Source organism: Chrysochloris asiatica, unplaced genomic scaffold (genome assembly GCF_000296735.1).
Source record: "Chrysochloris asiatica unplaced genomic scaffold, ChrAsi1.0 scaffold00077, whole genome shotgun sequence".
Lineage (NCBI taxonomy): Eukaryota > Metazoa > Chordata > Mammalia > Afrosoricida > Chrysochloridae > Chrysochloris > Chrysochloris asiatica.
Window position 1 is genome coordinate 4,755,676 of NW_006408595.1, and position 12,426 is coordinate 4,768,101.

The 12,426-nt window shown below is 39.0% G+C and overlaps 1 protein-coding gene and 1 pseudogene across 1 annotated transcript in view; both read left to right on the forward strand.

Annotated features, from left to right (window-relative positions):
- The window catches only part of LOC102839577, a 49,423-nt pseudogene extending 48,976 nt beyond the window's left edge, over positions 1-447 (forward strand).
- An 892-nt stretch (positions 448-1,339) lies between these two features.
- The window catches only part of PDZRN4 (PDZ domain containing ring finger 4), a 551,428-nt gene continuing 540,341 nt past the window's right edge, over positions 1,340-12,426 (forward strand). The window contains exons 1-3 of the mRNA XM_006865304.1: positions 1,340-1,984; positions 4,964-5,050; positions 6,933-7,040. Coding sequence (XP_006865366.1) covers positions 1,340-1,984; positions 4,964-5,050; positions 6,933-7,040 — 840 coding nt within the window. The remainder of the gene's footprint in view (positions 1,985-4,963; positions 5,051-6,932; positions 7,041-12,426) is intronic.

The following is a 12,426-nucleotide window of genomic DNA, read 5'->3' on the forward strand; positions in this document are numbered from 1 at the left end:
AAATCTCAGCAACCCTAGCAATTTGAAGAGTTATACTGGGGAGGGGGCAGTTTGGATCCTATGCTGCATGGTTATGGTTATATGCCGTGGAGTCGGTTCCGACTCATAGCGACCCTGTACAGGGTTTCCGAGGCTGTAAATCTTTAAGGGAGGAGAAATCCTCATCTTTATACCGCGTAACAGCTGGCAGTTTCGAACTGCTGACCTTGAGGTTCGCAGCCCGATTCGTAACCACGACGCTACCAGAGCTCAGGGTAAATCGAGGAAAGCAGTCATAAATAATTTATTTTCTGCTATTTATAGCTTTCTTTCATATTTCCTCTCTGTAATTATCTTTTCCAGTTGCCAGAATCATCACATTCCTATTCCCAGTGGCAAAATGCCTGTGGAATTAGGAACATGGACGGGTCGCGATTGAATCTGGAGTCAGACTGCCAGATGACATAATTCCAACTTCTTCACTTGCTAGGAGGTCTTGAGTGTCTGTTGTTGTTAAGTGCCTTCCAGTCAGTCAGACTCATAGCGACCCTGTAGAGGGTTTCCAAGGAGCAGCTGGTGGCTTTGAACTGCCAACCTTGTGGTTCTCCGTCCGGTGCTGATTTTACAGCGTCACACCAGAAGTCCTGAGTGGCTGTTATCACTCCCCAAAACGTCCAGAGGTTGGCACCTGGACTTTTCCTCATCTTTGCTGCTCAGTTAAGACATCCCACCTCTCTACACTCACCTGAATTTTGGAACCTGACTGAGAAGTCTCGCTCTGCGGATACTTAATAGTGATATCCTAAAGTCGCAGCTCCTTAGCTGGTAGTTTTGTTGTTGACTGATTGGAAAGAACCAAAGTATATCTATTTCAAACATATTTATTGAGGATTGACTTGATGACAGACGAAGAGGATTCGGCAGGCTCTGAAGTTGCTTCTTAACATCCGCGCCCCTCCCATCACCAACTCTGCCATGGGCAAGGAACCTTGATTGCTGGAAGCTCACAAAGCGAGTAAAGGGGAACACAGCTTCCTTAAAGGCAATTTTAAGCAAGCGTCATCTCCGGAGGGGGCGAAAAAATAGCAAGAAGTCTCACAGTAGCGAAGACGGTGGGGGTCTTTCTCTGTGTAGCTGTGTAGCGCCTATTAGCATCAATACGGCGGCGTCTGGGGCCCTAACTTGAGCCAGAAAACTTCTAGCCAAACTTACTCTGAGATCACACCCCACTCTCCGTCTCCTCCCCTCCAAGAGCAGCGGCCTCAGCATCACCGTTGCCCCAGGGCGAAGCTAAGGAAGTGGCTCCGGTTTAACTCTCACTCGCTGCAACTCCTTCCCGGGTTTTCTCCATCTGTCTAACATGGGTTTTGCCCTGGAGCGCTTCCCCGAAGCAGTGGACTCGGAATTAAAGTGCAAGCTCTGCAGCCAAGTGCTGGAGGAGCCCCTGTGCACACCGTGCGGGCACGTCTTCTGCGCCAGCTGCCTGTTGCCTTGGGCGGCGCGGCGGCGCCGGTGCCCTCTGCAGTGCCAGCCCCTGGCTCCCGACGAGCTGCACCGGGTGCTGCCGCTGCGCAGTCTCGTCCAGAAGCTGCGCATCCAGTGTGACTACCGCGTCCGCGGCTGTGGCCGCACCGTGCGACTGCACGAGCTGGCGGCGCACGTTGAGCGCTGTGACTACCGCCCTGAACACGGCCGCCTGGGCTGTGCTTCGGGACCCGGGGGCGGCGGCGGGGACGTGCCCGCACGGGGGGGCGGAGGGCCGACGCCCGGGGCCGGCTGGTGCGGGGGCGCGCGCCGGAGTCAGCCGAGAGGCCGCAGAGAAAACAGGCAGGGGCCTGAACCGCGGGCCCTAATTTGGAGGCAGCGTGAGAAGGAGCTACTGGCGCAGCTCTTGGCGCTGCAGAGTGAGGTACAACTGATGGCCCGCAGGTACCAGGAGAAGTTCAACCAGTACATGGCTCATGTCGGCAACTTCGCCAGCGACCTGGACGAAGGTTATAGCCGGGTAAGCACAGAGGGAGTGGGCACCGGGGGATGATGGATTGGGATGGAAAGACGAACGTGGATTCCTTTGAAAAACAACTACCTTCCTTACTAAGTAGTAAAAAGCATCCACCCAGCCTGATCATATTATACTATTATCTTACATATATGTGTTGGTTTTTGTTGGTGGTGTGTGCTGTCGAGTCTGTTCCGACTCACAGCGACCCTGTATAGGGTTTCCAAGAGCAGCTGGTGAGTTTGAACTGCTGAGCTTACGGGTAGCAGGCCAGTAGGATAAGCACTGACCTGCTAACCATAAGGTCATCTGTTCAGACTCACCTGTGTCAAGTGTTTTGTATTTCATTTTACTCTGTCCACTTGCAGTAGGATTGGAAATAACTCAACAGATTCAATTGCAACTTTCCCACGGAGAAACACGACTTGGGAAAGCTAATTTTCCCACTCAGATTCTCCTTACCCATCTTTCACTCTCTTGCTCCACGCCCCCCTCTCTTTTTTAACCCTTGACGATAATCCCCAAATGAAAGAAAAACCAGGAAATGAACACCATTCCGCCCCTGCAGTCACCAGTTTTACCACCACACTATCTTTCCCACACCTAGGAATGGCATTAGCGTCGAACGACTTAGTTTCCCTGCAATATTGCCCATATCAGCTGCCTTCTGCCCATTATAAGGATTAACGGGAACGTGGGGACCAGGACAACCCCAATAGTTGAGAGATGGGATTTCTTAGAACTGTAGTGACTTTCCACGGATAACTTTCCTGCCTCTGAGTGTCATCATCGGTGGTGTGTGTGTGTGTGTGTGTGTGTGTGTGTGTGTAAGGAGGCGATTTGGAAAACCCATTTCCAAAGCAGCCACATCCATCTGTAGTCAGATTGTCACTGGAAGCTCTAGGCAGCGGCTGTTTCCCTTCTTTGTCCAAGCTGCTAGTCCCAAACTACTCTGCTGGAGCCTGGCTTTCAGACGGAATAAACAAGCCTCTTTGCAGTACCCAGGGCGAAGAGGCTTGTTTATAAAGCTGTTACTTCTCTTCTGGAGGGCTTCTGTACTGTGTTTGACATTGTTGGGTGCTGCCATGGTGAGCAGGGATTTAGCAGAACTTGCACTCCATTCAAGGAGCTGTTTTCATTCTTCAGCACTCCTGGGGAGGAGCAACCCAGGAGGAATCTTATTTGGGACTGTTTTGTACTGCCTCCAACTCAGGCGTTTGGAAGCTTTTATTCTTGAAGTGAGGGGGCGAAAATGTTTCTACCCTAATAAAGAAGCACGCTGCTTCTTGAAATTTTGCATGCTATGATTCTCTCTCTAATCTCTATAATATCCAAAACCAATGCCTTTGCTGACAAGTGGATTCCTACTTATAGCGACCCTATAGGAGAGAGAACTTCCCCACAATTCCCAAGGCTGTAAATTTTTATGGAAGCAGACTGCCACAACTTTCTGGTAAGAAGCAGGTTGGAATCACCAAACTTGCAGTTAGTAGCCGAGCAATTAACTACAGGGTCACCTGGGCTCCCTATATAAATGGATAGATTTGCAAAATATGAGGACTCCAAAGCACAAAAATTCCCTGTGCATTACTCCTTCAGGTTTTAGTCCCAGGCTTGTGAGGGAAAGAAAGAAGCAACAGCTAGAACTAAACTATCCAGAAGTCTTTGCAGTAAATCAATCCATGGTTCCTGGTAGTGAGCCCCTTTTACAGGCTAATTTTTCAAAGGCTCTTGGTTCTTTCAGCAATGCTTTTCCACTACCAGTAGGGGCTGCTGTGTGCACTGCCTAGGTAGAGCTCCTGGGGAATGGCGGTGATGGTGGTAGTGGTGATGATGGTGATGAAGCTTTATGATTCAGAAATAATTGCCAGGTATATAATTTTCCTAGATAGTTAAGAATATTCTTAAATATGAATAAAGCTCATCTTAGTCTGGAACTATTTCATCTTATATTTAAACTGTCTTTATCAGTTATAAGAATTGTTGTTGTTGTTAAGTGCTGTTGAGTCAGTTCTGACCCATAGTGACCCTGTATAGGGTTTCCAAGGATCAGCTGATGAGCTTGAACCGCCGACCTTATAGTTCAAAGCGTCTTTGCAGTCTAGTGCATTAACCCACAGCACCACACCAGGACTCCCAATTATAAGAATAGTAGATGTAATTTCTATTTATCTGGTCATAAATAGAAATACATACTACTTTATCACAAATCTTTACAAATTTTTCAGTAATTATTGAAGACTGAAAGAAATTTTATTTAATAATTATAGGATTGCTGTTATCCCTCAGATACGATATAACAAGAGCAATCTGAATATTATTGTTGAAAGAAGTTTATAAATAGCTCAAACCAAAACCAAACCCAATGATATGAAGTCATTCTGGCTCATAGTTACCATAAAGCGCAGAGCAGAACCACCTTATAGGGTTTCCAAGGCTGTACTCTTTCAGTAGACTGCCACAGTATTCTCCCCTGGAAGACTAGTGACTTTGAACCATCAATCTTTTGATTAGCAGCTAAGTGCTTTAACTACCACATCACCAGGGCTAACTTATAAATAAATCCTTTAAGATTTTCCAAATGAAAATTTTATATAAAATAGTTGTAAACTCATGGAGCAGTTTATTTTAAGAGGTGGGGAAAAAAAATACCTGCAGGGTTAAGCCAGAAATCTGTTCTAGTTTACGTTGAAGTCATAATGAAGATGCTGCATTAGGGTAAAAGATAAGCATGTGTAAAAATACAGTTAGTTAATCATTTTTTTGTAAATCACCTTTTTCTCGTGTCTAATTATTCAAATACTCCTATAGTATAGACTTTCAGAGTAAATTTAGGAAAAAATATTAACCTTCCAGATTTAATCAATAATCCTTTAAGATTTTCCCCTTTTAAAGTATTTATTTATAGGGGGAAATCTATCCTGTGGCATTTATTTTTATCTCACAATTTTTAGCTACTTAGTCATTTTATCCTTTATTTTCTAGGCTGGAGAACGTAAGATAGTCACCATTGTGTTAGAAAGAGAAAGTGACACCTTGGGATTCAATATTATAGGCGGTCGACCAAATCAGGTAATGTACCTTATTAATATACGATGCAATAGTTGCCTTTAAAATAATAGGAGACTTAATTTTCATTTGTGGATTTTTTAGTATTAAAAAAATGGTTTACTCTTTATGATTATGCTTGTTATCAGATATCACTTATTATATAATATAAATATTCTAAATTTTTTTGATGGAAAAAAGAAAAACCCAGACAACTTCTCTTTCCCTTTGCACATTTAATTTAAATTTTATAACCCGCTGACTGATTTCTTAAGCATATTTAACTATAATGTTTACAGGCAATTTCTATTTGATAACATGTATGTTAGGTAATTATATTCCTGCTTGTGCTTCCTGTTTATTAAGTCAAATTACTCAATTTTCACAGACTAACACCGACTAAGGAGTTAATAATATGTTTAGTGAATGAAACCGCAGTCCTGTTTTGCATATTGAAATTAAGAGTAATTATTTTCACAATTGCATAGAAAATATCATATTTTAAAAGTTAGCTGATTTGAAATGTCAGCTCCCCAAATAGAAACTTTGATTTAGTTGAATGAATAACATTCTTCATGTTGACACCAATTGTTTTTAAAATGCCTAAAATATTAGCTTCTACCATCACCTGTAGCTGCGAAGTCCTTTTATAGCCTCCAAATCTTACATTAATTTCACTTGACCATAAATGGAAAAAGGTGGTGAAGTTTAAAAGAATCATGTTCTTTATTTTTCCCTATAAACTGCTGTGAAATTTTTGCATCCTGCATTGCAGATGTTGCCCAAGGAAACCATAATGGGGTTGTTGTCCATATGCTAGGTTTAGGTCAGGATGGCAATGACATATGTCTTCCTTGTGTTAGTATTTTGAAAACAACTGTGCTTCTGTTTCTAAAATTGCCCCTCCCCATCCCATTATGAAAAGGTAGGAATCTTTCCAAATCATTTTGTCCACTTTTCCCCTAGGGAATATGTTTATAAAGAATATGTTTATAAATTTTCATTAGGTGTTTGACGTTTAGATGGCATGGGACATTTTTAAGAGTCTCTCATAATTTATGTTAAGAAAGGTGACCTAAAGAGAAAGAATTTTATTTAACCTGCTAGGCAGAAAATGACATTTAAAATTATACAATGTATGATTGCAGGATATTGAATATTTTCCTTAAGTCAGTTTTAAATATAATTGGTTTCCTTTGACTGGCTAAAATCTCTTATTTGTACCATATTGGGGATATGCATTTGAGATTTAGCTAATCATTATTAGGCAAATTGCACATTCTGGAAATGTGTAAAGATTAGCTTTCAAGAAGTTCTCTTGTAGTATATGAGTTGATCTTTTGGGACTTTACACTTGAGCAAAGCTCATAGTCCCTCCTGTGAATAGACAGTTGGGGCTGTATTGCCAAATCTATCACATCGTGAAGCTGAATTGTATTTTCAAAACTATGATCAGATCTCAAACCAAGAACTGGATATGTTTTTCTTTCTTCTTCTTCTTCCCCCTGCCCCCACTTTAACGTTTTCTACCTTTAATGTTATCTCACTTTACTTTCCACCTCTCTTCAAAAGTGAGATGTTTTAAAAGTGATATTTCAGAGCCAGTTGCTTTCTATCACCTTGTGCATGCCCTTTCTCCATGGCTTTTTTTTCTGTGTACTCAAAAATTTCTACTAAACAGATAATCTTGTCAGAAATGCTGCACTTCTTCATTAAAACTGCCATCTTGATTAATGACTAGTTAATGTTAAGTAAGTTAAAATTCAGAGCCAAATCCCTAGCTAGCTAAGCCAGAGATTTACATATTTGAGAAAGATTGGCAAAGCAGCATTCAGTAAATTATTCTTTATCCAACTCGAATTCTCTTTTATGTATTTCTTAATGTTAAGGATTATATTCTTTATAGAATAATCAAGAAGAAAAATCAACTGAAGGAATTTATGTTTCAAAAATTTTGGAAAATGGACCTGCTGACAGAACAGATGGCCTAGAGGTTCATGACAGAATTATTGAGGTAAGAACAATATAAAACACAGATCTTATCCTTAAAGAAATATTTGGGCATTTAAAATTGCCAAATGTATTGCTTTATCTTGGTGTGGCACTTAGTAGAGTAGAGATCCAGCAGCAGTGCCAATAGAAGTATTGTTTTTCTTATTGCAAAAAGTTGGTAGTCTATTTTGGTCTTCTGTGTGTTATAGCTGTATTGTTGCTTTTGATGATGATAAAGTGAATACTTATAAACTAGTGATAATGAACCTTTGGGTCACTGCCATTTGCTTTCTCTGTTCTTTGGACATTTTATTAACTGAGACAGTATTATTTGGTATTACCTGAAATTATTAGATTACTTTTGTAAGTGAACTTATTTCTAATGTATTATATAGACATTTGGAAGGTTTATAGGGTTCCTCCATCCTTTAGTGGGGGAAAAAAAAGGTTTTAATTCTCAAATATATAAGCACTATTGCTTTCTGAACACCTATATATGCTATCTGGATGGAGCCATTTTTCTTTATTAAACTTTGAATAAAGTTTTGGATTTTTCTTTACAATCTATGCATTTGACAAAGTTGTACTTGTAATTATTTGATCTTTGACAAGTATAAAGAATATAGAAGAGCCAATAGTTATTTTTCTTTTGTGATTTTTTTTTTTTTAAAGAACACATTTTGAAATTAGCTGACTAGTCAGGAACTTTTGGGAGTGAGAGGAGTTGCCTTTGGCTGGAAAACTGTTGTTTTATCTTAAGACATCTCTTGTATCAAGATTTTCTCCTTCAACTTGTATAGCCAAGAAAGCAAAGGCCTGTTTTCACTGATTCTATCCAATTTGTCTTGACAGTTTGCCTAGTGGAAACCTTTACATGCTGAAACTTCTGAAGTCAGAATTTTGTGTTTCTACTTACTATGTTGTCCAGTATGATTTACACAGCAACATAATTTAAACAAACGGAATTTATCTTTCTTACTTTCTGCCTTATTTCTAACTTTTCAAGTTCAATGGAAAATCGTTGCCTACATTTGATACTATTAGAAGGGCTGACGAAACTGAATACATGTATTCAATCATACATACTCAGAATCAAGACAGAAGCACGTATTGGGGATTTGAAAATAATTTATTCTAGCTAGGTAACAATGTTATATATGCTTCATTAATGTTGTACTAATAAAAATGAAGAAGAGTTTTACTTTTATATTGTGATTTAGAACTTTTGTTAAAAACCCAATGATTTAGTGGTTGTAAAGAGGTAATTTGATAAAAACTGTGGCTTATAAACCAAGTATACATAGACATCTATTTAATACTGTTACTAATGTATGTCAGACTAACCTTATTTAAATCTGTTCAGATAAAGAGAAAACCTTATTTAAATCTGTTAATATAAAGAGATCAACCATGAAATTCAAATCAGAATTTATAACTAGCTACATTATTATTATTATTTACCTTGATTTGCATATATTAGCAGTTAATGACAAAACTTGAAATTTGCCTCAATGATATACATTTTCAATCTATCTTTTATACTAGAGTATAATGATAATACATTTATTTTATTACAATTCTATGACAGACCAACGTGAACACAATTGCAGCATGGAAATGAGTTAGATGTTGTGTATAATTCTGGAATGCTGTCTGTTAAGTAGCATGAAATAGATTGGAGAGAAGATTATTATAAATAATTCTCTCATATTTAGCTGTTCAGTGATGCAATCAGCCTTTCAAAATGAATAGATGCATGTGGCTTTATTTAATATGTATTTAAACAAGTAGCGTGTGTGTTCCTGTGCATTTATATGTGATGTGAAATATCCTTGTGTCTCAAATAAGGTTAGAAGTATGTGATGCTTGTTAATTATTATTTTAGCTTATCTGTTATTACGTACCCAGTTAAATTGAAGCAAGCTAAAAAGACAAAAAATACATATTGATTAATGAAAAATGAACAGAGACAGAAAAACAGATTTAAAATGGAGTAATTTCAGTTCTGTTTTTGTGATGAATGATTTGTGCATTGAGAAAAATTTCATAATTTCTTTCTTTCAGTTTTTTAAATTCAAATGGCCATGCTGATATAAGCCTTGTGTAACAAATAAATTTGCTTGCAGTGTAAAGAGTAGAAAATAGTTTATATGCTATGAAACTATCCGTATGACTTAACTGGCACTGGTTGACATACTTTAAACTTTGGATGACTGAGGAAAAAAATCAAAAGAAAAGTTGAAGAGTTACATTCAAGATATATTCTCAAAATAATTTGTCTAGTGAATTACTGAAAGGACACATTAGCACATATCTATTAGCTGTTTTTATAACATAATATTTTTTTTCTCATTTAAGTGATAAAATAGATATGAAAAAGGTTAGATTCAATAGTTAAAGAGATTTTAATTCTACTTCCAATACTGATCATAACAATTTGCCAAACTTTAGAAAAGCACAACTTCAACAGTATTATCATTTAAAAAAAAATGTTCCATTCCAGTAAAGCTAATGTAATTAAATATGATAAAAGAATAAAAAAGAAGGCAAAATATTCTTATGGTATATTTTTCACAACATGCAAGGCAAATTAATTAGTGTTTGGAGTCAATCTCTATGAGCAACTGTACTGACCTATTTCTAATTTTTTACATATCCAAATTTGTTAAAATATTTGCATGTGCAGAGTCAGAAAATAAAATCAGTTATTGTATTTGAGTTAAAACATTTAGGTGTAAAAGTATTACCAAAGACTGAAAATACTGTCAAGGGTGCTTTTGAACATAGCAAGAATTCAGTTGGGCTTGCTTTCCGGAGTGCACACCAGAACCTATGCACCTTTTTGCAAGCTGTTTTTCCATCTTTTAAGTCTCAAAGAAATCATAGCATGTCCTCGATGCTATTGGAGACTTAGGTACAACTCTGAAAGGGGGCAATATTAACACAGTTGTCCTGACCTTGTTATGATTGCCATCATATTAGGATGTGTGAGTGGCATGTGTAGGAGAGAGCTAAGAATCAAAGGTCACTGCTTTGGCCAGCCTCTATTTTTATTACCATAGCAGGCAATGAAGCCATAACCCCAAAGTGAAGAAGTGCATAGAAGGGTGGATGTCATTCAAATATCTTCGATTACCTTTTCCTCTTCCCCCCCACCCCCACCCCATCTCCTAGTCAATGTTGTATGACAGGAAAGTGTAGGAGGCACAATAGTCTACCTTCCTCTCAACTTCTAGAGACCAGGGCATGGGGGTGGAGTTCCATGGAGTCTATAAGAAAACTGCAGAGTTTGCTTCAGTATATAGATTAAGATCTCCTTGATTTTATTATTTTTATTTATTATTTTTTTAAGGAGGCCTAGTTGTATAATGGGTTAAACATTGAATTGCTAAACAAGAGATCGGAGGTTCAAACCAACTGACTATTCCTTGGGACAAAGATGAGGTTATCTGTTCTTGTAAAGATGTGCAGTCTTGGAAACCCGAAGGTGTAGCTCTACTCTGTTCTATCAGGTCACTATGAGTCAGAACCAACTTGATGACAGTGGTGGATGGGTTGATTTATTTAGCTTGAAATTCAGAATCAAATGCAACACAAAAGGCGTACTTCTCTCCATTTAGAATCGCTTTCCATTTGAACAATGTCAAGCAAGTAGCTTCTGTAAATGGCTGAGTATAGTAGGGCAGGAATAATTACACAAATGCAGTCTCAACAGGAGATTTTCACTAGACCTTCTTATGGTTCTGCAATTTCTACCTTGTGCATATTCTGTCATTACACTCATTTTGCACTGCTAAAGGAGAATTCTTTGATAGTTGTCATGTTTTCTTGGCTAAAGTTCTGCACAGGAATTCAGGCTCAGACCAGAACTAGACAGTTAGGCATGTTGTTGAATCAAATCTACAAAGTGCTGCCTTTGTGTGTGTTTGATGGTACAGCATACCTGATTGCCTCATAAAGCAGTGATGTTCAACTGTAGGTGCATAAGATTGTTTATGGTGTACCGGTGTGGCGCTGTGGGTTAATGTGCAGGACTGCAAAGTCATTTTAAGCCTCAAACTCATCAGCCGCTCCTCAGAGAATTCTATATAGGTCGCTATGGGTCGGAACTGACTTAATGGCACTTACCAACACAACAAGTTCGTTTATATGTTTCGTTTGTCGCTTTAAATCTGGTGGGCAAATCATTTCTTGACAAATCATGGCTTAATTCTAACACATTACTGAACTCTTTAATCAAATATTGGCATCATTATACATTTTTAGAGTGCTTTTTAATTTTACAAAATAGCATAGATTGATTTCTGAGTTAGGAATACTTAAAAGCAACCATGTTAGGGCAAAAAAAAAAAAAAAAAAACAAGCAAAAAATATTATAGACTTACAATCAAATTCTATTGAATTTGAATGGAATTTTAACACATGGTAAGGAGCTCTGGTAGCGTAGTGGCTACGAATCGGGCTGTGAACCTTAAGGTCAGCGGTTCTAAACTACCAACCGCTCCACGGGAGAAAGATGAGGCTTTCTACTCCCGTAAAGATTTACACCCTCGGAAACCCTGTACAGGGTCGCTATGGGTCGGAACCGACTCGACGGCACTTAACAACAACAACATAGTTGTTTTCATATAGTTTTATAGTTTACTGTATCTCTGGTAGCATAGTGGTTACAAATTGGACTGTTAACCTCAAGGTCAGAAGTTCGAAAGTACCACATGTTCTGTGGGAGAAAGATGAGGCTTTCTGCTTCTGTAAAGATTTGTAGCCTCGGAAACCCTGTATAGGGTCGCTGTGAGTCGGAATCGACTCCACGGCACACTACCACCACATACTTTGTAAAGTGTACTTATGAGCCCTGAGGTGTGCCACAGTATTTTTTGTTTTTGTTTTTGTTTTTCCATTTACAGTTAGTCTGTACACAATGGCTTGTCCTAGAATCCACCACTATGGGCTTAATTCATTTTTGGTTTGTGTAAGTAGGTTGCCCTCTAGAGCAGGGAGGAGGGAGATCTTTTCTTTTATTTCTCTTCCTGGGAGAATTCAGGTCACCTTCTCACAAGTTTCCTTAGACTCCAGAGTTTCAGTAGAAGAAAGTAGCTCTAATTTGTGGGTTTTCATGTATCTATAAAGGAGCTCTGGTAGCGCAGTGGTTACAAATCGGGCTGCGAACTGCAAGGTCAGCAGTTCGAAACTACCAGCTGTTCCGTGGGAGAAAGATGAGGCTTTCTGCTCAGGTAAAGATTTGCAGCCTCGGAAACCCTGTGCAGGGTCACTGTGAGTCGGAACTGACTCCACGGTACTTAACAACAACAACTGACCTTGTTATGATTGCCATCATATTAGGATGTGTGAGTGGCATGTGTAGGAGAGAGCTAAGAATCAAAGGTCACTGCTTTGGCCAGCCTCTA